The sequence below is a fragment of the Chlamydotis macqueenii genome, chromosome 1 (assembly GCF_036417535.1).
Source record: "Chlamydotis macqueenii isolate bChlMac1 chromosome 1, bChlMac1.mat, whole genome shotgun sequence".
Classification (NCBI taxonomy): domain Eukaryota; kingdom Metazoa; phylum Chordata; class Aves; order Otidiformes; family Otididae; genus Chlamydotis; species Chlamydotis macqueenii.
Window position 1 is genome coordinate 47,193,565 of NC_141556.1, and position 15,548 is coordinate 47,209,112.

Consider the following 15,548-nt stretch of genomic DNA (forward strand, 5'->3'; position numbering starts at 1 on the left):
TTTTTAGAAGTGATGAACAACCTTGATTAGTTCTTATTAAGTGGTGAGTGCTCTATCATCTTCTGAATAAAAATGAAGGCCTAATTCTAAGTTTCTTTTCATCTAGTCTAAGAGAAGTTCCTCAGATGATGCAAATCCCAAAGCTCTGTTAATGTTAATGGAACTATGCTAATTTATGCTATGCTAACCAGTTGAGGGGGACTTGAGGATCTTTTTCTGACACACAGAAAGTGTGAAAAGGCCTTAGTAGAAATAAAAAATAGTTCCACGTGATCAAATCCTTGTATCAGTGAATTCACAAGAAGTTTAGACATTGATCTCAGTAGGACCAAAATTCCATGCAGAGTAGCTACACGGACACTTAAGCTCTGTCAATAAAACATAGTAAGGTTTTGAGGTTTTCTTTCTTTTTGGTAAGTACGAAAGATTAATCAGTTTTACCAATAATACACACGCACACACACATGTATATATTATATGTATATCATTCTTTTTATGCATGGTTCTCAGAAAATTCTGCAGATGATTAAAATTTCCACAAGAATTCTTAAAAAAATTAATTAACAATATACTTTAAAGAGAATACCAACTTTATGCAAAACATTAAAAGGGTAGTGTTTTGTTTTTTTAAAAAATTTTTCAAGTTACTTGAACTAAAACTCTTGCTGATCTAGTCAGTTTGACGACAGACAATAGTTTGCCATCTCAAGTGAGCCACTTGCACCTCCTGAAGTACAAACCCCTAATACAGATAAATAACTCATACCCATTATCTGGAAAGAGTCAGGAAGAAAAGATGCACAACTACACTTTTAACTTTTACCATGGTATTTTTAGGATTTACTTGAAAATGTATGTCTGTACATCAGTCCTGTACAGATTCCATGGATGCTATAACAGCAATAGATGCAGAAGACAAGTGAGAAACAAAGCCTTTCTCTTTTGTTTTGAGAGAACTAACTTTAAAGGTGGAGAATGCCAGGATATTAAAGCTTATTAATCACTTAAAACACAATGCAAACATTAATTACAGTTGATGTAAGTACAAGTAAATACACTCTCAGGATCTTTCAGATTTTCTATGCTATACATTTAAAGACAAGGTATCAATGGCAAGCATTGTCAGCATTTAAAATGCATGTCATGGGTTTTTCTTTATTCTGATGTTTGAACGCAATTCAGACTCTTTACTTTCTCTTCCCTTGGCTTGGCTGGAAATTTCACCAGTGTTCACACATCCAGCAGTTACTCTTAATGCTTCGAAGCTCCATGAGGTACATTCACCTCCTGTTTGCTTTGTCTTTATCCAGTATTCGCTTCTTCTGAACAGAGACCACCAACACTGATGAATTCTTGAGGCTTTCTGAGGTGGGCAACTGGCCACCTGGCACCCAATAGAGACCACATGTTGCTGTACACATGATCTTTGCCAGTCATAAACACAGCTCCTTTTAAGTGAAAGGCTAGAACACGGGTTCATGGCATGATTCTTTCAAGTTTTATATACAATATTGAAGAGTATGTTATCTGTATCCATTTCTGTGTTTTCTGTCAGTTCAGAGAACTCCATCTGAAGACATCAAAGTAAGGTAGAGGACACAGAACTTAAATTAAGGATGCAAATGTACTTATGACTTTCAAGGATTACACATGGTTGGAGGCATTTGAAAGATGCTTTTTGTTCAGGACATGTACTTTGCTTGCCAGAGTCAGCTGCAAGTATTAATGCAATTAAAAATCCCCAAATGCCACACAAGGTAGATATTCACATAAGATACAGTCCTGCTAAGTGCACACTCTTCTTGTTGTTGTTCAATTTAGTGTTGGTTTCACAGTAACAAACACAAATTGTCCTCATTTCTATATTATGTCTATGGAGTCATGGGCAGCAACAACAGATGCAGACTCAGTCTGTCACTCCAGAAGGAATATGAATGTGCTTAAAGCTGCTTCATTTATGAAGCGAACATGGAACTGTTACCTGCCTGAAGAGAAAAACAGAAAATTATGATTTTGCTGATTAGTTTTCCTCTCTGTATTACTAAACAGTAGAGCTTTTCACAGGCATATTACAGAGTTTTTTTTCTTATAGTTTTGGAAATAGATAAATACAATCAGACTTGCACAGACATTCCTTTATTCTGAAAGAAAAATTATTGTTGTAAGACATACTTTCCTGCTCCCAGAACACACTTGCCTGCAAAAGCTCATTGATGTCATCTGTGGAGATAAAACAACTCCTGATTTTACAGAACTGCTACATTTGTGCATTTTGGTGTCTGGCAGTCTCTGGCAGAAAACTTCCCTTTAGTCATCTGGACAAGCCAATACCAAACTGAGTTTATATCTTTGGAAAAATCAAATGACTTGTCCAATGCAGTGATGATTTCCCTTCTCAGTGAGCAGATGTTAGAACAAAGCAGTTAAGGAGACTGCAAATCCTACAAGTTGTAGCTAACTTGATCACAATGAACTCTCCGGAATACACCTGAGTGACTGCTACGGGATGAACTGCAAAACCTGGATTGCCTGCTATACTCCTGTGCCGCTCTTTCCACTCATGATATAAAATGAAGCTGCCGGAATCTTCCAGACCCCTGTCAGAGATGCTGTGGGTTCAGTACAGCACAACTCCTGTGGCAAGAAGCCCCTTGCCAGAGACATGCACCAGCCTGTGGAGGACAGCTGAGACTGAGAAAGCTTCACTTGCCTTTGTTGCTCATACCAAAGCAAGAATGATGTATCTGATAAGGCTAGAGAGACTGCAAACTGTGCTGAGTAAGCAACAACTAAGAGAAACTCAACTCTACTTGGCCTGTTCTCCTACACTCACCTGCTGTTTTAAGGACTGTGGTTTTTGGGTCATGCTGCTTTGATACAGCTGTAGGACAACAGTTCCATATCTGCTCTGATGCCAAAAAGGAGAAGCATTAGCTTTCCTTTATTAGGAAATCCCAGCATGTTTCATTTTGTAACATTCAGGTTAAAAGTCAAATGCCTAAATTAATGATACAGGATTAATTACATTAGCTGCCAAAGATCTTAGGCACAAATGAAGTCTCCTGATAATAAGTTTTCTTTCTTTTTTTTTTTTTTTTTTTTCCACAGAATGGACTCTGAATCACTTCATATTTCAGCAGTCAAAAGTTATTAGGCCTATGGTAAGACTCTAAACCATAACTTACCAGTACACAAAACAGTAACAGTGTTGAGGGAGAGAAAGCAACAGCTACACTTGTAGATGTTCCTTTTGCTTTTGCTGCAACATACTGGAAAAAAAAAAAAAAAAAAAAAAAAAAGGTACTTTATTACTACTATGCTAGTGTTTCCGGGAAATAGAATGGAAGGGTTTATCAGTTAGTTACAATAAAAGGGAACCCAAAGTATTAGATTTTACATTTGCTATTAGGTCTTCCTACTTATAGATTAATATTACAAATTTCTCAGGGAGAAGGGAGAAAAAATAGTGTGCCATATATTTAAGACGATGTCTGATGAAGACTGTAACTTGTTTAAATTTCCTGTTGAGGCTATCTGCTGTATTTATCTAATTGTTTTCTCTTTCCTTGTTTCTTCCTATAAAGCAATGTTTTATATTTCCTGTGAAGTTAAAAGGAAGATGTATGTTCCATTTCACAAGTTTTAATACCCGTGAGGATGAGATGCAGGTTGAGTTATTTGTGGCAACTAGTACACTCGGTGAATGCATAATTTTCCATTCTATGTGTTGTACCTGAAGAAAATTTGTTTTAAGAATGTATCATTTTAGAAAGTTTAAACACTGAAAATTTCAGCTCCTGTCACCAAACTGCTAGATCAGAAACTCAGCAGGCAGCACCAGGCATTTCACACAGTGTGAGAAGCCTACAGGATAAGATGTCATCTTCTGCCATCTGCACCAGATCTTTCCCTTAATCCCTCATAGTTAAAATTTGACCAAACACCCTGAAATATGAGGTTTAATACTCTCAAAATGCTTTACTATGAACTACTCTCACTTAAAATATACCTAACTGCTTTTCTGAATTTCACAGACTTCTTTGCCCAAGTCATATTCAAGCAACTTTGAATGTCTTCTATTGTTATTTGTAAGTTATAATTGATTGACTAAGTTACACAGATTTTTTTTTTTCTGCTTAAAATTCAGATAAAACAGTGATTAAGTATGAACAGAGCTGTGATTCATTTCAGGATGACCTTAGGAAGTTATTAGGACTTGAATGAGTTCTCATTAACTTCCTATGAACATTAAAAAAACTCTAGAAAATATAGATGCTTATATACACATACCCTAAGGAATATAAAAAAGTGAAAGAACATTAAAAATGTTAATATAAAAAAAAAATTAGAAATATTTAGGAGTACAGCCAGGAAGACATTGTTTTCTATTTATTTACATAATATCAAGCTAGCTTTACATGACATAGCAATTAACAAAGTTCACTTCTTTTTTGTTTCTTCCCCTATAGGTCTCAGCAATCATTTCTCACAGTGGGAGTAAGGACAGATAAAGTAGAGGTAATGTCCCCTTAATAAGATTTTGTATGCAGAAATCTCCTCCTTACCAATTTTTGTATTTGACCTACAAGCTCCTTTAAAGGATACACCCTAAGCACACATTTTCCCCTCTACTACAAGACATTATGTTTGGGGCTTTTTTGCACTTGTCAGAGAGAGAAAAACCTTCAGGAGGTAACCCTCAAAGATAAACTTACACTTGTATATATGTATATAAAGTGAAACAGTATACCTTATCTCATTTTCCTCTTGACAGTCATGACACTGTGTAGTTTCATCACTTTCTGGTCTGGATTTGGGGTGTGTTTTCTAGGAATAAAATGCATTAAATATAAATGTGGTAAAGCTTTCTTTAACAGCTCCCTGAACAATTGTATGTTTCAGTTTACTTCAGATTTTTGATATCAAAGACAACTTGCAAAATGTAGGCCAAATCTTGTCCTTTAATATACATCTCCTACTGGTATAATTTTACTGTCAAAGCCTTTGTATTGTAGGCAGGGGCACAAGGGGCAAAAGCAAAATAATCCCCTTCTCAAGATATAATAGGAAAACTGGGAAATTGGGAGAATCCCATGTTTTTAATTTCCTATTAGACAGCTATCATGCTGATAAGACAAGATTTCCACTTTGGTAGTGGAATTCAAGAATTTGACAACTTAGATTTACATTTGTGTGTCACATAGACCAGTGAAGATCAAAAGAGACATCTCTTGCTTTCAAATGCAGAATGGCTCTGTTCCTCCCACCTGCCATAGCTATGAAATGTAGTATCACTAAGTAAACAATTAAATGTAATATTTCTTACCTTCCAGTATATGGCTCCCAAAATAAAGCCAATAAGAAGAGATAGGAGTGATGTCAGTGCTATGCTGATCCCTTGCAGGCTGGAGTTGCTAATGAAGCCAAGTGCCTCTTCTGTAATTACAGATGTTCTCGTTAGTGAAGACAGATTTATAGCAGCAAATTATCTTCAGGGCAACACTATTAGCAAGAGCACTTTCATTCACTGTCTACATAACAGCATCATAAATAGCAGAACAGATACTTCAAAGTGCTGTGTACATGAGGTGCATTTCATACAACATCTCACAGGAAATTTTTGACCACAAGGATGCTCCTCCCATTTCTGAAATGGCAGTGTTGAATAGTTCCAACACTAGTTCTCTTTGTCATTGTACAGAATTTTCTCCTCACACTTCAAAGTTTTGGGTTTATCAATTTTTAAAGGTCTTATTTTGTAACACAAACTAATTATTTGGAAGAGAGTACATCTGTCACTTCATGCATTTGCTTAAGTTCCATAAGACACATCCCACTGACTGCAGATAGAGACTTTGCCTTGCCACTAAGGAATGACCAACATGAGGCCTCTTGAAGGAGGTTAATTTAATAGAAGCAGCCTGATTTCACTTCTTATGTCTGTCTGAAAAGGTCCTCCTGACTTCAGCAAGATCAAACCCTTGTACCTTGAAGTCCAGCTCTGTGTTACTTTGTTGTAACTGTTTCTTGATAGCTTTTTACATTTGGTATGGAAAAGCCTCAATCCTAGTCTTTTATGTACACAAGGAATTCCATTCCCCTCACAGGGAGCTGTATGCATGCTGAGAATAAAATGTGACCCTCCAGTTATTTAATCAAGAGCAGGATGTGAAAAGTCTGGCAGTGGTACCCTGGGATCCACCTTCTGAAACGCAAAGCGAGCCCCAGGAGACTGCTAGTTTAGACACCATCCATCCAGCTTCAGTTCATTTTGAGATTTGGTGTCTGCAGCTCAAATGGTAGGTGTGTTGTCAGATTACAGGGAAAAAAAAGTGCAAACTGTAAGCACTGGAAAACTGTAGGTGATTAGATAGAGAAGTGAAAAATAGACTGATAGTACTAGAAATCTGTGTGACTCATGCAAACAGCAAATGTCTAAGCATGCATGGCATGATATGCTGGGTCAAGAAATGTGAATTTAGTACATTATTAAGCAGCCTCTAAGAAAACACTTTAGTTTAAGAAAGGAGGATTCTCATAATTAACTAGCAAATAATTTTCAACTCAAATTTTCCAGTTGTCATTTTGCAAGCTTTTACACAAACATTCTTTTTATCTCTGGAATTCAGCTGTGCTTTCTGGAGTCACGGTAGACAGAATTAAAAAGTAAGAAAACAAAAAGTCTATCTTATATTGCCACATACTACATGTATCTGTCTCGTACACTGTTTACAAACCACAGGTTCTGACTATAGGGGCTTGAATTTTACATACACCCAGTAGACTTGGCACACTAAAAGGAAACATCCATCAAGCAGATCTGTGCTAGCTTACCGTGAAAGAAACCTATCTACAGAGGGGAAGGGAAAGATAGCAGATAAAGTTCTACAGAAGTGAACATCAGCTGAAAAAGAGAGGCTATCGATTAGTCTGCCTCTCTCTGCTCAGACATTAAAATCAAGAGCAGAAATCAACTGAAGGAGCATAACTTTTCTCAAACAGTCTGTCCCATCTTAGGTGTAAAGGAGGTTTGCATGCAGAACTCAACTTCAAAAAATCTGGACAAACTCAAGTAAGGTAGAGCCAGCCTGAATATCTCAAAAAAAAAAAAAATCCTGTCATTACATTATCTGACCTGTATTCTCAGCATACTCTCAGAAGAACATTTCTATATTGCTCTTCTGCTCTAGTCAAGAAAAATGCAATGCTGATTTGCCCAATTTTATTACCCATTCTCCCCAGCGAGACTCCACTGAGTTATACAACTGAATTAAGTAAAGTGTATGAGGATGGTCATGTTTTCTGGATTCTGCCCTGAAAACTTCAGAAAAGATGGAAAAGTGAAATAAAAATCAAGAAAAACTCTTCAGGTCATATAAAGCATAATTTATTTGATAACAAGTTATGGTAGACTGTATAACCTCAAAAATCCTCTGCCTTCTCTGCAATGTAGAGCAGCATGTCATGGCAAGCATGCTGATTTTTACATGAACTTCTAGAGAAATGTTCTGTATGCAGGGCAATTGGCGATAGTGTAGCACCCTCATTTTTACCATTATCTTTCACAAACTTCAGAGTCTTAGACAACAGAAGAGCTCTTTTTACAATGAGATATCTAAAAGTGGAAAAATCTGATTTCTGAGAGGGTATCTTCAACACAGATGCTTTCTTCAGCATCTCTGGAAAACTGAAATGAAATAATTAGCTTCCCATGTGAGGACCTGCAATCCAGGGACAGAGCCTAAATGCAGCCAAGTTGTGACACCCTCCCCAGCCTAACTTTTAAAAATAGCAACTGATTTTTTTTTCCATACTTTGATAGTGAGTTAATTAATTAGAAAGTTAAGTAACCTGTAACTACCTTAAAGAGCAAACAACAACAGATTATTTAATTTCACTTTCAAGTTCAGAAAAAAGTCTCCTGAAAGACCTGTAGAGAATGAAATGAGTCATGGCAGGTTTCTTCATGAGCCTTTTATTTATAGTAACATCTAAAACATAACAGGTTGGAAAATTTTCAGTCTGGGGAACCTCCCAAAGGCCTGTGTCCTAATGAAGAGAAGAGAGAGAAGGAGAGCAAGCTGGTTGCCTATAGGTTTTTACTCCTTCCACAAGGATCTTTATTAGAAACTTCAGAGCTCTAAACAGAAAGATTCCCACTCCCAGCAGTTGTAAAGGCAGAGTAAGAGAAGGAATAGGAGGAACCAGGTGTATCAGTGATTTTGTGAACTCCTTGGGCAGCGCCAGAGGAACTGCTGGCTTTGCAATGTATTATTCACTTAAAATAAGACTATCCAGCAAGGTGCAAAAGGGTAGTGGAAGCAGACCAGCACCTCTCAGAGCTCTCCCTCTGCACCTTCTGGAAGAAGCCTTTAGGAAGTGAGCTCATCTGACGTAGATTTATGCATAGCCTTCATGGACGTTGGGATATTAAGCTGTGAACAAAATATACTTATGTTAAAAGTCACTGAAGCTACACAATGAAGTTACTGAGCTGCTCTCCACCTTAAGCCATGTGTGCAGGTTTAGCAAACAATTATGATTCAAAGCACTGGCTCAATTTTTTTGTTATATATGTCTCAAAGGAATTTTCAGTTTACCTCTGCTCAGCTCCAACACAATTACCACAAGATCTTATCTACAAAAATGCAGAGCAGCTCTCACTTGTTCATTAAGGTTTTCCATTAACTATAAAGTTGGAACAAAGGCACAGAAGGCAACACCAATTGCATTAAGCCATGGGTGAACATTTTCAAATTGTTGTGCAATTACTGAATTAAACTATGGTATTTTTTGCTTAATTATAAAAGCAGACCTCCTTCCTAAAAAGAGTCAGAGATCTCTTTGTTTGTATGTTCTTTGAACTATTCAGTAGTGAATAATAAAGCTAAATTATTATGAGGAAACTAGAGGCAAAAATGGAAGAAAGCAACACTGAACTTTCTATGGAAATATAAACAATACCATGGCAGTTCATTAAATGAGAAGTGTTAGTAAGAGCTAGTAAGTTCAAGCTTTAATCAGGAACATGAGATTCATCTGATGAAAAAGAAAAAAAAAAAAAAAGACTAGCATTTATTGTTTGGCAAGATCAGGACTCAAGACCTGCTGACACTCGTTCTTTACACATATAATCAGAATTCTCTACACTACGTATGGTGTAAAGATCGAGAGAAATACAATAATACTGGTACTTCAACAGTTAATTGGAATTTAAATTGGACTACAGTCATGTAACACAAAGCAGCCTAAATAAATTGGAGGTGGTGATGGTGTTAGAGAATTTTATGGAGGAAAAGATGGAGTAGGAACATGCCACAGATCTACATTCAATGTTACAAGGATGACAATAGCACTACTGCCATTAAAAAAAAATTAGAACAGGATTAATTGTTCCATTTTACACTTAGCTGAGGTAAGACTTTTGGTGTAGATTTAGTCAAGGTTCTGCTCTAATAGAGTAGTTTAATTTTATCGTTGTGTAATAATAATGAAGTAATGAAATATGACTCTTTCAACAAATGTAGCAACAACATAGAAAACAATTTAGCTAATTTGTATTATGTACAATTTTTATTATAATTATTTCAAATGATTTTATTAGACGATGTACTTCAAGTTTGTTTAAGTTGAACTTAGAATTAAGAGTAGTTCAAGTAATCTGACTACACAGACTACTAATAAATGCAAAATTTATTATTAATCTGGAGGGGTTCTTTTGCAAACAGTTAATGGTCTAGAAACCATTAATTTCAAACAGCTAAATTTAAAACCATTTAAAATTAAAGAAGGTAATTAAAAAAAATGCAATAGGGAGACGCTTTTTTCAAGTTTCCCCTCTTCTCCAAATGTTTTCCTTTTTGAAATTTGAATCTAGCAGTGGTGTTCTGAGAACAGTACTGAAGCCAGCAGACAGGATTGCCTGTGCTGGGGCATCTTCACAGGAGAAGTAGTAAGAGTTACTTTTGTAAGAAGAAGAAAATGCACTTAGCAATAAAGACAAAACTAAAATTAGTACTGAAGACCATTTTCAGGAAGGAAGACAGAGATGCCAATAAAGATGCCACAGGTCCCTCCCCTGCAAAAAAACCCCAAACAAATAACTGAAGTGTAACCAATCAGCATCCAGTGTCCGGGTTAATGTGATTTAATCTGATTATGAGTTCAAACTGTCCTCAGCCCCAGTTCTCCTGCCATTTCTACATAAGGTCGTTAACTGATATCCAATTTTCCAATAAATTGCTTAAGAGAATGACAATCAGTTAAAACACACCTGTACAGCATATGGCCAGCCAAGCAATTTCTTTGACTTACTGCATTATTTTAATTAGGCTTCTTTCCTACTGGATTATCTGTTCCTGTTATAAAACAAGACTAATGAATCTGCTTCTGTACTCCCCTCTGCAGTACAGATACAGGTGCCACACTCCGCTGTGCTGCCTGGCATTCCTCTTGTTTCTGTATCAGGTCAAACTCCTTTCATCTGAACAGCTCCTGTAATCTGTCTTTCTTTTGGCTCCTTGATCCATTCCCATTGCTTCAGGCTGCAGCTCAATATTCTTCCCTTAGCAGTGACAGCAAAAATTATCACATGTTCAGACCTGAGAGAGACAGGTATGCACTTTTTAGCCCCCCTCCTGGTGCCTCACAATTGGCCCTGGGCTCATCAGGTTATTTGTAGCCAGCTGCGTGACCTCTTGGTGAGGAATTTACGACAGTGAGACTTCTCTTTTCCAGAGGGGCAGGCTGGCAGCCAGGAATTGAAGGTGGTTTTTGTTCCAACCTTCTACTCAGAGGTTTCTGGGGAATGATGACTTAAGACCTTCTCCTAATTAGAAAGCAATCAGGAAGGGCTTCAAATCTAACAGCAGCTGTAAGCCAGCTAAGACATAGCAAGCACGGTGATAAAAACCCAGAGAATAACTAGTTTACACATTCCCAAGAGAAGGAGCATGAGAAGAAACTCAATTGTAGTAGTATCTGTCCCACCATCAGGAGCTACTGTCATGCCCACCAGGCCACATCAGGCTGCTTCCTTGTGCACGTTTTCCTTAAGCACAAGGAGTACCAGCCACACACTTCATCATCACGTATTTAAAATAACATGGATGCTTGTGAATTGAAAGGGTGGAGTTCTAAGAGGTAGACACTTTCATCCTGACACATCCAGAAAACAGGAGCATGGAAAACAACAACATGGTTAAGCTTTAAACACCATTTCAGGAACCTCTAAGGAAAATCCCCTTCTTTTGTTTGTATGGAAAGCTCCAGGAAGTATTCACCTTGTTGTATGTGATGTCACTAAAAGCCCCTGAAACTTCCCTGTTCTCCTAAGCTCAGACTCCTATACCTCTTCTGACTCTGTGACGGATAATGCTGAGACTCTCACAGCAACAATTCTGGGCTCTCTTACCTGTCAGTGACCAGTCATGTAATATACTGACCAACACAGATGAGAAACACGGAGACAGCCATGCCAGAGAGAAGATTACAGCCTGCCAAAAGCGTAGTGACTTTGTCCTTGACCTCAACTGAAAACCCGCTGACTGTGGAGGTGGCCCTGCTGTGACTACAGCAAGCAAACATGGGGACCATCTTCATGTTTAGTGTCAAGCTTGGGATTGATGGCACTCTCAAAATGCCATGTACAGGCAACCTTTTTGTCCACATGAATACCCTGGGCCAAATTTTGGACAACTGTTCTGATCGTTTGGGGCAATTTCCTTTTCTGAGAGTTCAAATGAAATGTCTGGGACAGCCAAGCTTGCTGAGGCCATATGAGTAGTGAGACCTCACGACAGCCGAGACGAAGAGACCTGCCCTTTCCAAGTTGTAGAGAGCTGCCACATCATTGTAACTTGATAGCATCTCTAAATTTGTGTTAGATAAGTTCATTGCATTTCAGTGTGACAGCTGAGAAACACATGGTACACCATCAGGCACAAGTAACTTCCCATTAATTTGCACAATTAATGACATTCTTTTCCTCCAAGCTCTCATAACAACCAGCTACCAGAACAAAATGGAGACACACAGATTAATTCAATCACTTGTACTTACTGTTACTGCTAGTGTTACTGCCAATGCTGTCATTCCTAAGGGAGCTGGCAGCAACAGGAGGAAACAAAAATGTTTTTGTGACAGCGACTCTGGAATCTAAATAGAAAATGAGTGTGTCAGCATTATGTAACTTAAAAATACAGTTCCCTCTAAGATGATGGGATATAGGGCTACTCTGATGCAGCTATAGGGCTGTTTTAAAAATCTGGCTACAGGGCTGTTTATAAAGTGGATTAAGCCAAAAAAGGCAGTCTTATTAAGAGGTAGATGTTTTTGTACACTGAGCTGCTGCTGAATAGCTATTCTGGAAAAGCAGTTGCTTTAAACAAGTTCTTAGGTTATGGCACTGATCTCCTTCTAGTTACTACTGGTGTTAACTGTGCAACTGGATACACTGCCCTAATTAAAAAGCTAATAGCTGTCACTAGAGAGAGTAAAAGAAAAGAGAACACAAAACCTCCATTTACTGGAAGGATGAGAACGAACTGCAGGAGCCTGACTTGAGCTTGTTAAATTTCTTAAATTAAGTAAACATGGCCCTTTTCAGGAGGGGCAAGATTAATATGGAGGTGACTTGAGGCTGATGCAATTTACAACTTGTCCTCTTTTCCCATCCTTTCAGTAGTGCAATCTTAGGCTCCTTTACTGCCTTATAAAACTTAAGTAGAGTATTAATAGAAGATAAGAAGAAGAACAATGCAAAAAAAATATCCAGGATATATTTGGGATGAAAAGAAACAGAGTATTGTGAGGTTATTTGGATTACATTAAGGAATGATGTCACTAGGAACAATGGCACTAGTTTTACTGCCAGATAGAACTCGACTTAGAACAGAAACACAAGCTTCGGTGTTGGTAGTAAATTTAACTGGCAGTAAAAAGGAGACATGGAGATACAGCATCAAATCCTTAGCATCTCTGAAATCAAAGGAAAATAATCCACTTATATCTACTTAGATTCTGTTCCCCAAAATGAGAGCCATCTTACCATTCTCTGGTGTTCCTACTGTTGAAGGTAGAATGCAGTCATTCTTATCCAATGTGTCTGCAAACTCCTTGTAGACCTCAATGGTATTATTAAACCGCCTAAAAAAGTCCTCAGGAATGAAGCGACCTTCTTCATAAAGGTGATCATTTTCTTTTACAAAATCCTAGGATAAAATACAGAATTCAACTTGAAAGATGGTCAAGTTAGATGCTCATTTCAGCACCTCAAAAGATCACTCAAATATCGAAAGATGACACAAAACAGTTGAAATTTTTAACCTGCAGAATGCAATGTATGCAATCTTCATAAAACATACAACCTCCCTGATAAGAGGATTTCAACTTAGCCTTGCAAATATAAATAAATTATTAATCCAGCACTGTAAATTGCCAAGGAATTAAATGTAGTCTCCCATTCCAAGCTGAAGATGAAAAGACTTCTTTTAAATTTCCCTCAACAAAAAAAAAAATTACCTTGATTTCACATTACTTTGCAATGTTCCACAGAATCCTTTTAATCTGAACACAGGAATACAACACAATCATAGCTATTATCATAAGAGTACAGGGAACAGAATACAATAGCTGGGATCTACTACTGCACAGGAGGCTGAGATCTCTGATAATGTACGTAAAAATAAGCAGGACTATAAACAAGGAAGCCCAGTCCCTCTGAGGTCTAACAGACAAGTGTGTTACACCAGACTAAACAACAGATTGAGGTCCATATTGAGATCAGTGATGGTTATCTTTCTTTTTTTTTCCTTTTTACCTGACTTTGGCTTTCATAACAATTGTTTCTTAGGCCACCAGTTTGAATTTGGCCTGGGGTTACTCTGGACTTCCAAGAAGGAAGACAGTGATAAGAACATGGGTTAAATATGTACTAAAGTAAACTTCCTAGTTTTGGATCCAAAATTATTTTGTTTAATGCTGAAAGTACTAGACCTAACATCATTCTTCTCTGAGGAAATCAATAGCTAGTTGTTTCTCTGAATTACAGGTTATTTATTTCTTCATTCCATAAAATAAAATTCATCTTCCCCAACCACATCCCAGCTGAGTGCTTGAACTCATCAGAACAAGAAGAGGAAGGAGGAAAAAAAAAAAAACAAAAAACCAAAACAAACAAACAAAAATATATACATTGAAGACTCATTAGAATTCAGTTTGAAATGGAAAGGAAACATCTAAATACTCTCAGCGATATAATGCCAATTATGATGACAATGTTACAAGGTTATGTCACTCTAAATGAGATTGAGTACTTCAGTCCATTTGATTCATTTTGGATGTTAAAAAGGTGCAATTAGAACAGCTAAGGACTTACTTGACAAAAATAATGTATTTGGAAGATGAAGTCCTTGCCCTAAAGAACATGATAGATTTTGGCCATTTTGCTAGTGGGACAAAATCTTCAACTAGAGAACTTACTGTTACTTACTGATAGACTGGTTAGAGCTGGGTAAGAGATTAGAAAGTTAATTTTTCCCATCATTTTCACCTGAGAGAATCAGGCATCTCTTGAGTGAGACTCCTGGAATCCCTCCAGCTGCTGTTAGCATCCAGAAACACATGGAAATGGGCCGATATCCTCTAGTCTTTGCTATAGTTTTGTATAAAAAAGTTAATTAAACCATAGCGAAGCTTTCAGAGCCTCACACACTGACATAAATCTTAAGAGTACATTAATAACTTTAACCACATCATCTTTAAATTTACAATACGATCACTAGCAAAATGAGTAATTTAAGCTGGATGCACAAGGACGATTTCTGCCTGTTTCAAACAGACTAGAAAGAACTATCTTAAGGATGACGGTTACATTTTTGACTACTTAAATAACTGTATACAGGTCATTGTCTACACTGTAATTCCTTGTAAGCCATCTTCCTTTGAAACACGAGATAACGACTAGCCAACATTAGCACAGTGTACTCAGTGCTTTTCTAAACAAAGAAGGATTTCAGAGGTACAGGAATAGAAATTAGAACAAATCTAACAAAGCTTTTGACATTTTTAAACTATTGCTGAGTACTGTGCAATAGAAAGTTCAAATAAAAATATCCAGCATATAAATAGAAACTCTGTATTATGTTACCTTATTTTTATCAAAAGCTAGACATGCCATAAGATCATTAATTATCCTTGTGAGATTATTGATGATTGAATAGTTGCTTAAAACATCAGACATATCTGAAATATCTGAAAACTTCTGCAGAAGATTATGTAGACTCCTTGAAAATTCAGGCACCATCAAATGCAACCAACAGTGATTAGGCTGTCAGGAGGAAAAAAAAAAAAAAAAAAAAAAAAAAAAGAGAAACAGGTAGATTAAAGATCACACTTTTGGAAAAACTGGTTAAGCAACTCAATGTGCAAAAGCAGATTAGACTGTTCTTCCAAATTTAAATTATCTTGAAAGTCTAAATTAAAATTAGTCTTCTTTAGTGTGGCCAACTTTTTCTTTAGACCTTTTGGTAAAATTTCTATTCTCACTG

General features: G+C 37.0%; 1 protein-coding gene across 3 annotated transcripts in view; it reads right to left on the reverse strand.

Annotated features, from left to right (window-relative positions):
* Nucleotides 1-467: 467 nt before the first annotated feature.
* KITLG (KIT ligand) overlaps nucleotides 468-15,548 on the reverse strand; it is a 56,086-nt gene continuing 41,005 nt past the window's right edge. The window contains exons 4-10 of one of the 3 annotated variants that reach the window (XM_086750089.1): nucleotides 15,149-15,328; nucleotides 13,049-13,211; nucleotides 12,061-12,156; nucleotides 5,327-5,436; nucleotides 4,751-4,827; nucleotides 3,186-3,269; nucleotides 468-1,981 (exon numbers count right to left, since the gene is read on the reverse strand). In XM_086750089.1, coding sequence (XP_086606215.1) covers nucleotides 3,230-3,269; nucleotides 4,751-4,827; nucleotides 5,327-5,436; nucleotides 12,061-12,156; nucleotides 13,049-13,211; nucleotides 15,149-15,328 — 666 coding nt within the window. In that variant the 3' untranslated portion in view covers nucleotides 468-1,981; nucleotides 3,186-3,229. Of the gene's footprint in view, nucleotides 1,986-3,185; nucleotides 3,270-4,750; nucleotides 4,828-5,326; nucleotides 5,437-12,060; nucleotides 12,157-13,048; nucleotides 13,212-15,148; nucleotides 15,329-15,548 lie in introns of all 3 variants that reach the window. The other 2 variants (XM_086750084.1, XM_086750098.1) reach the window with 2 other exon arrangements.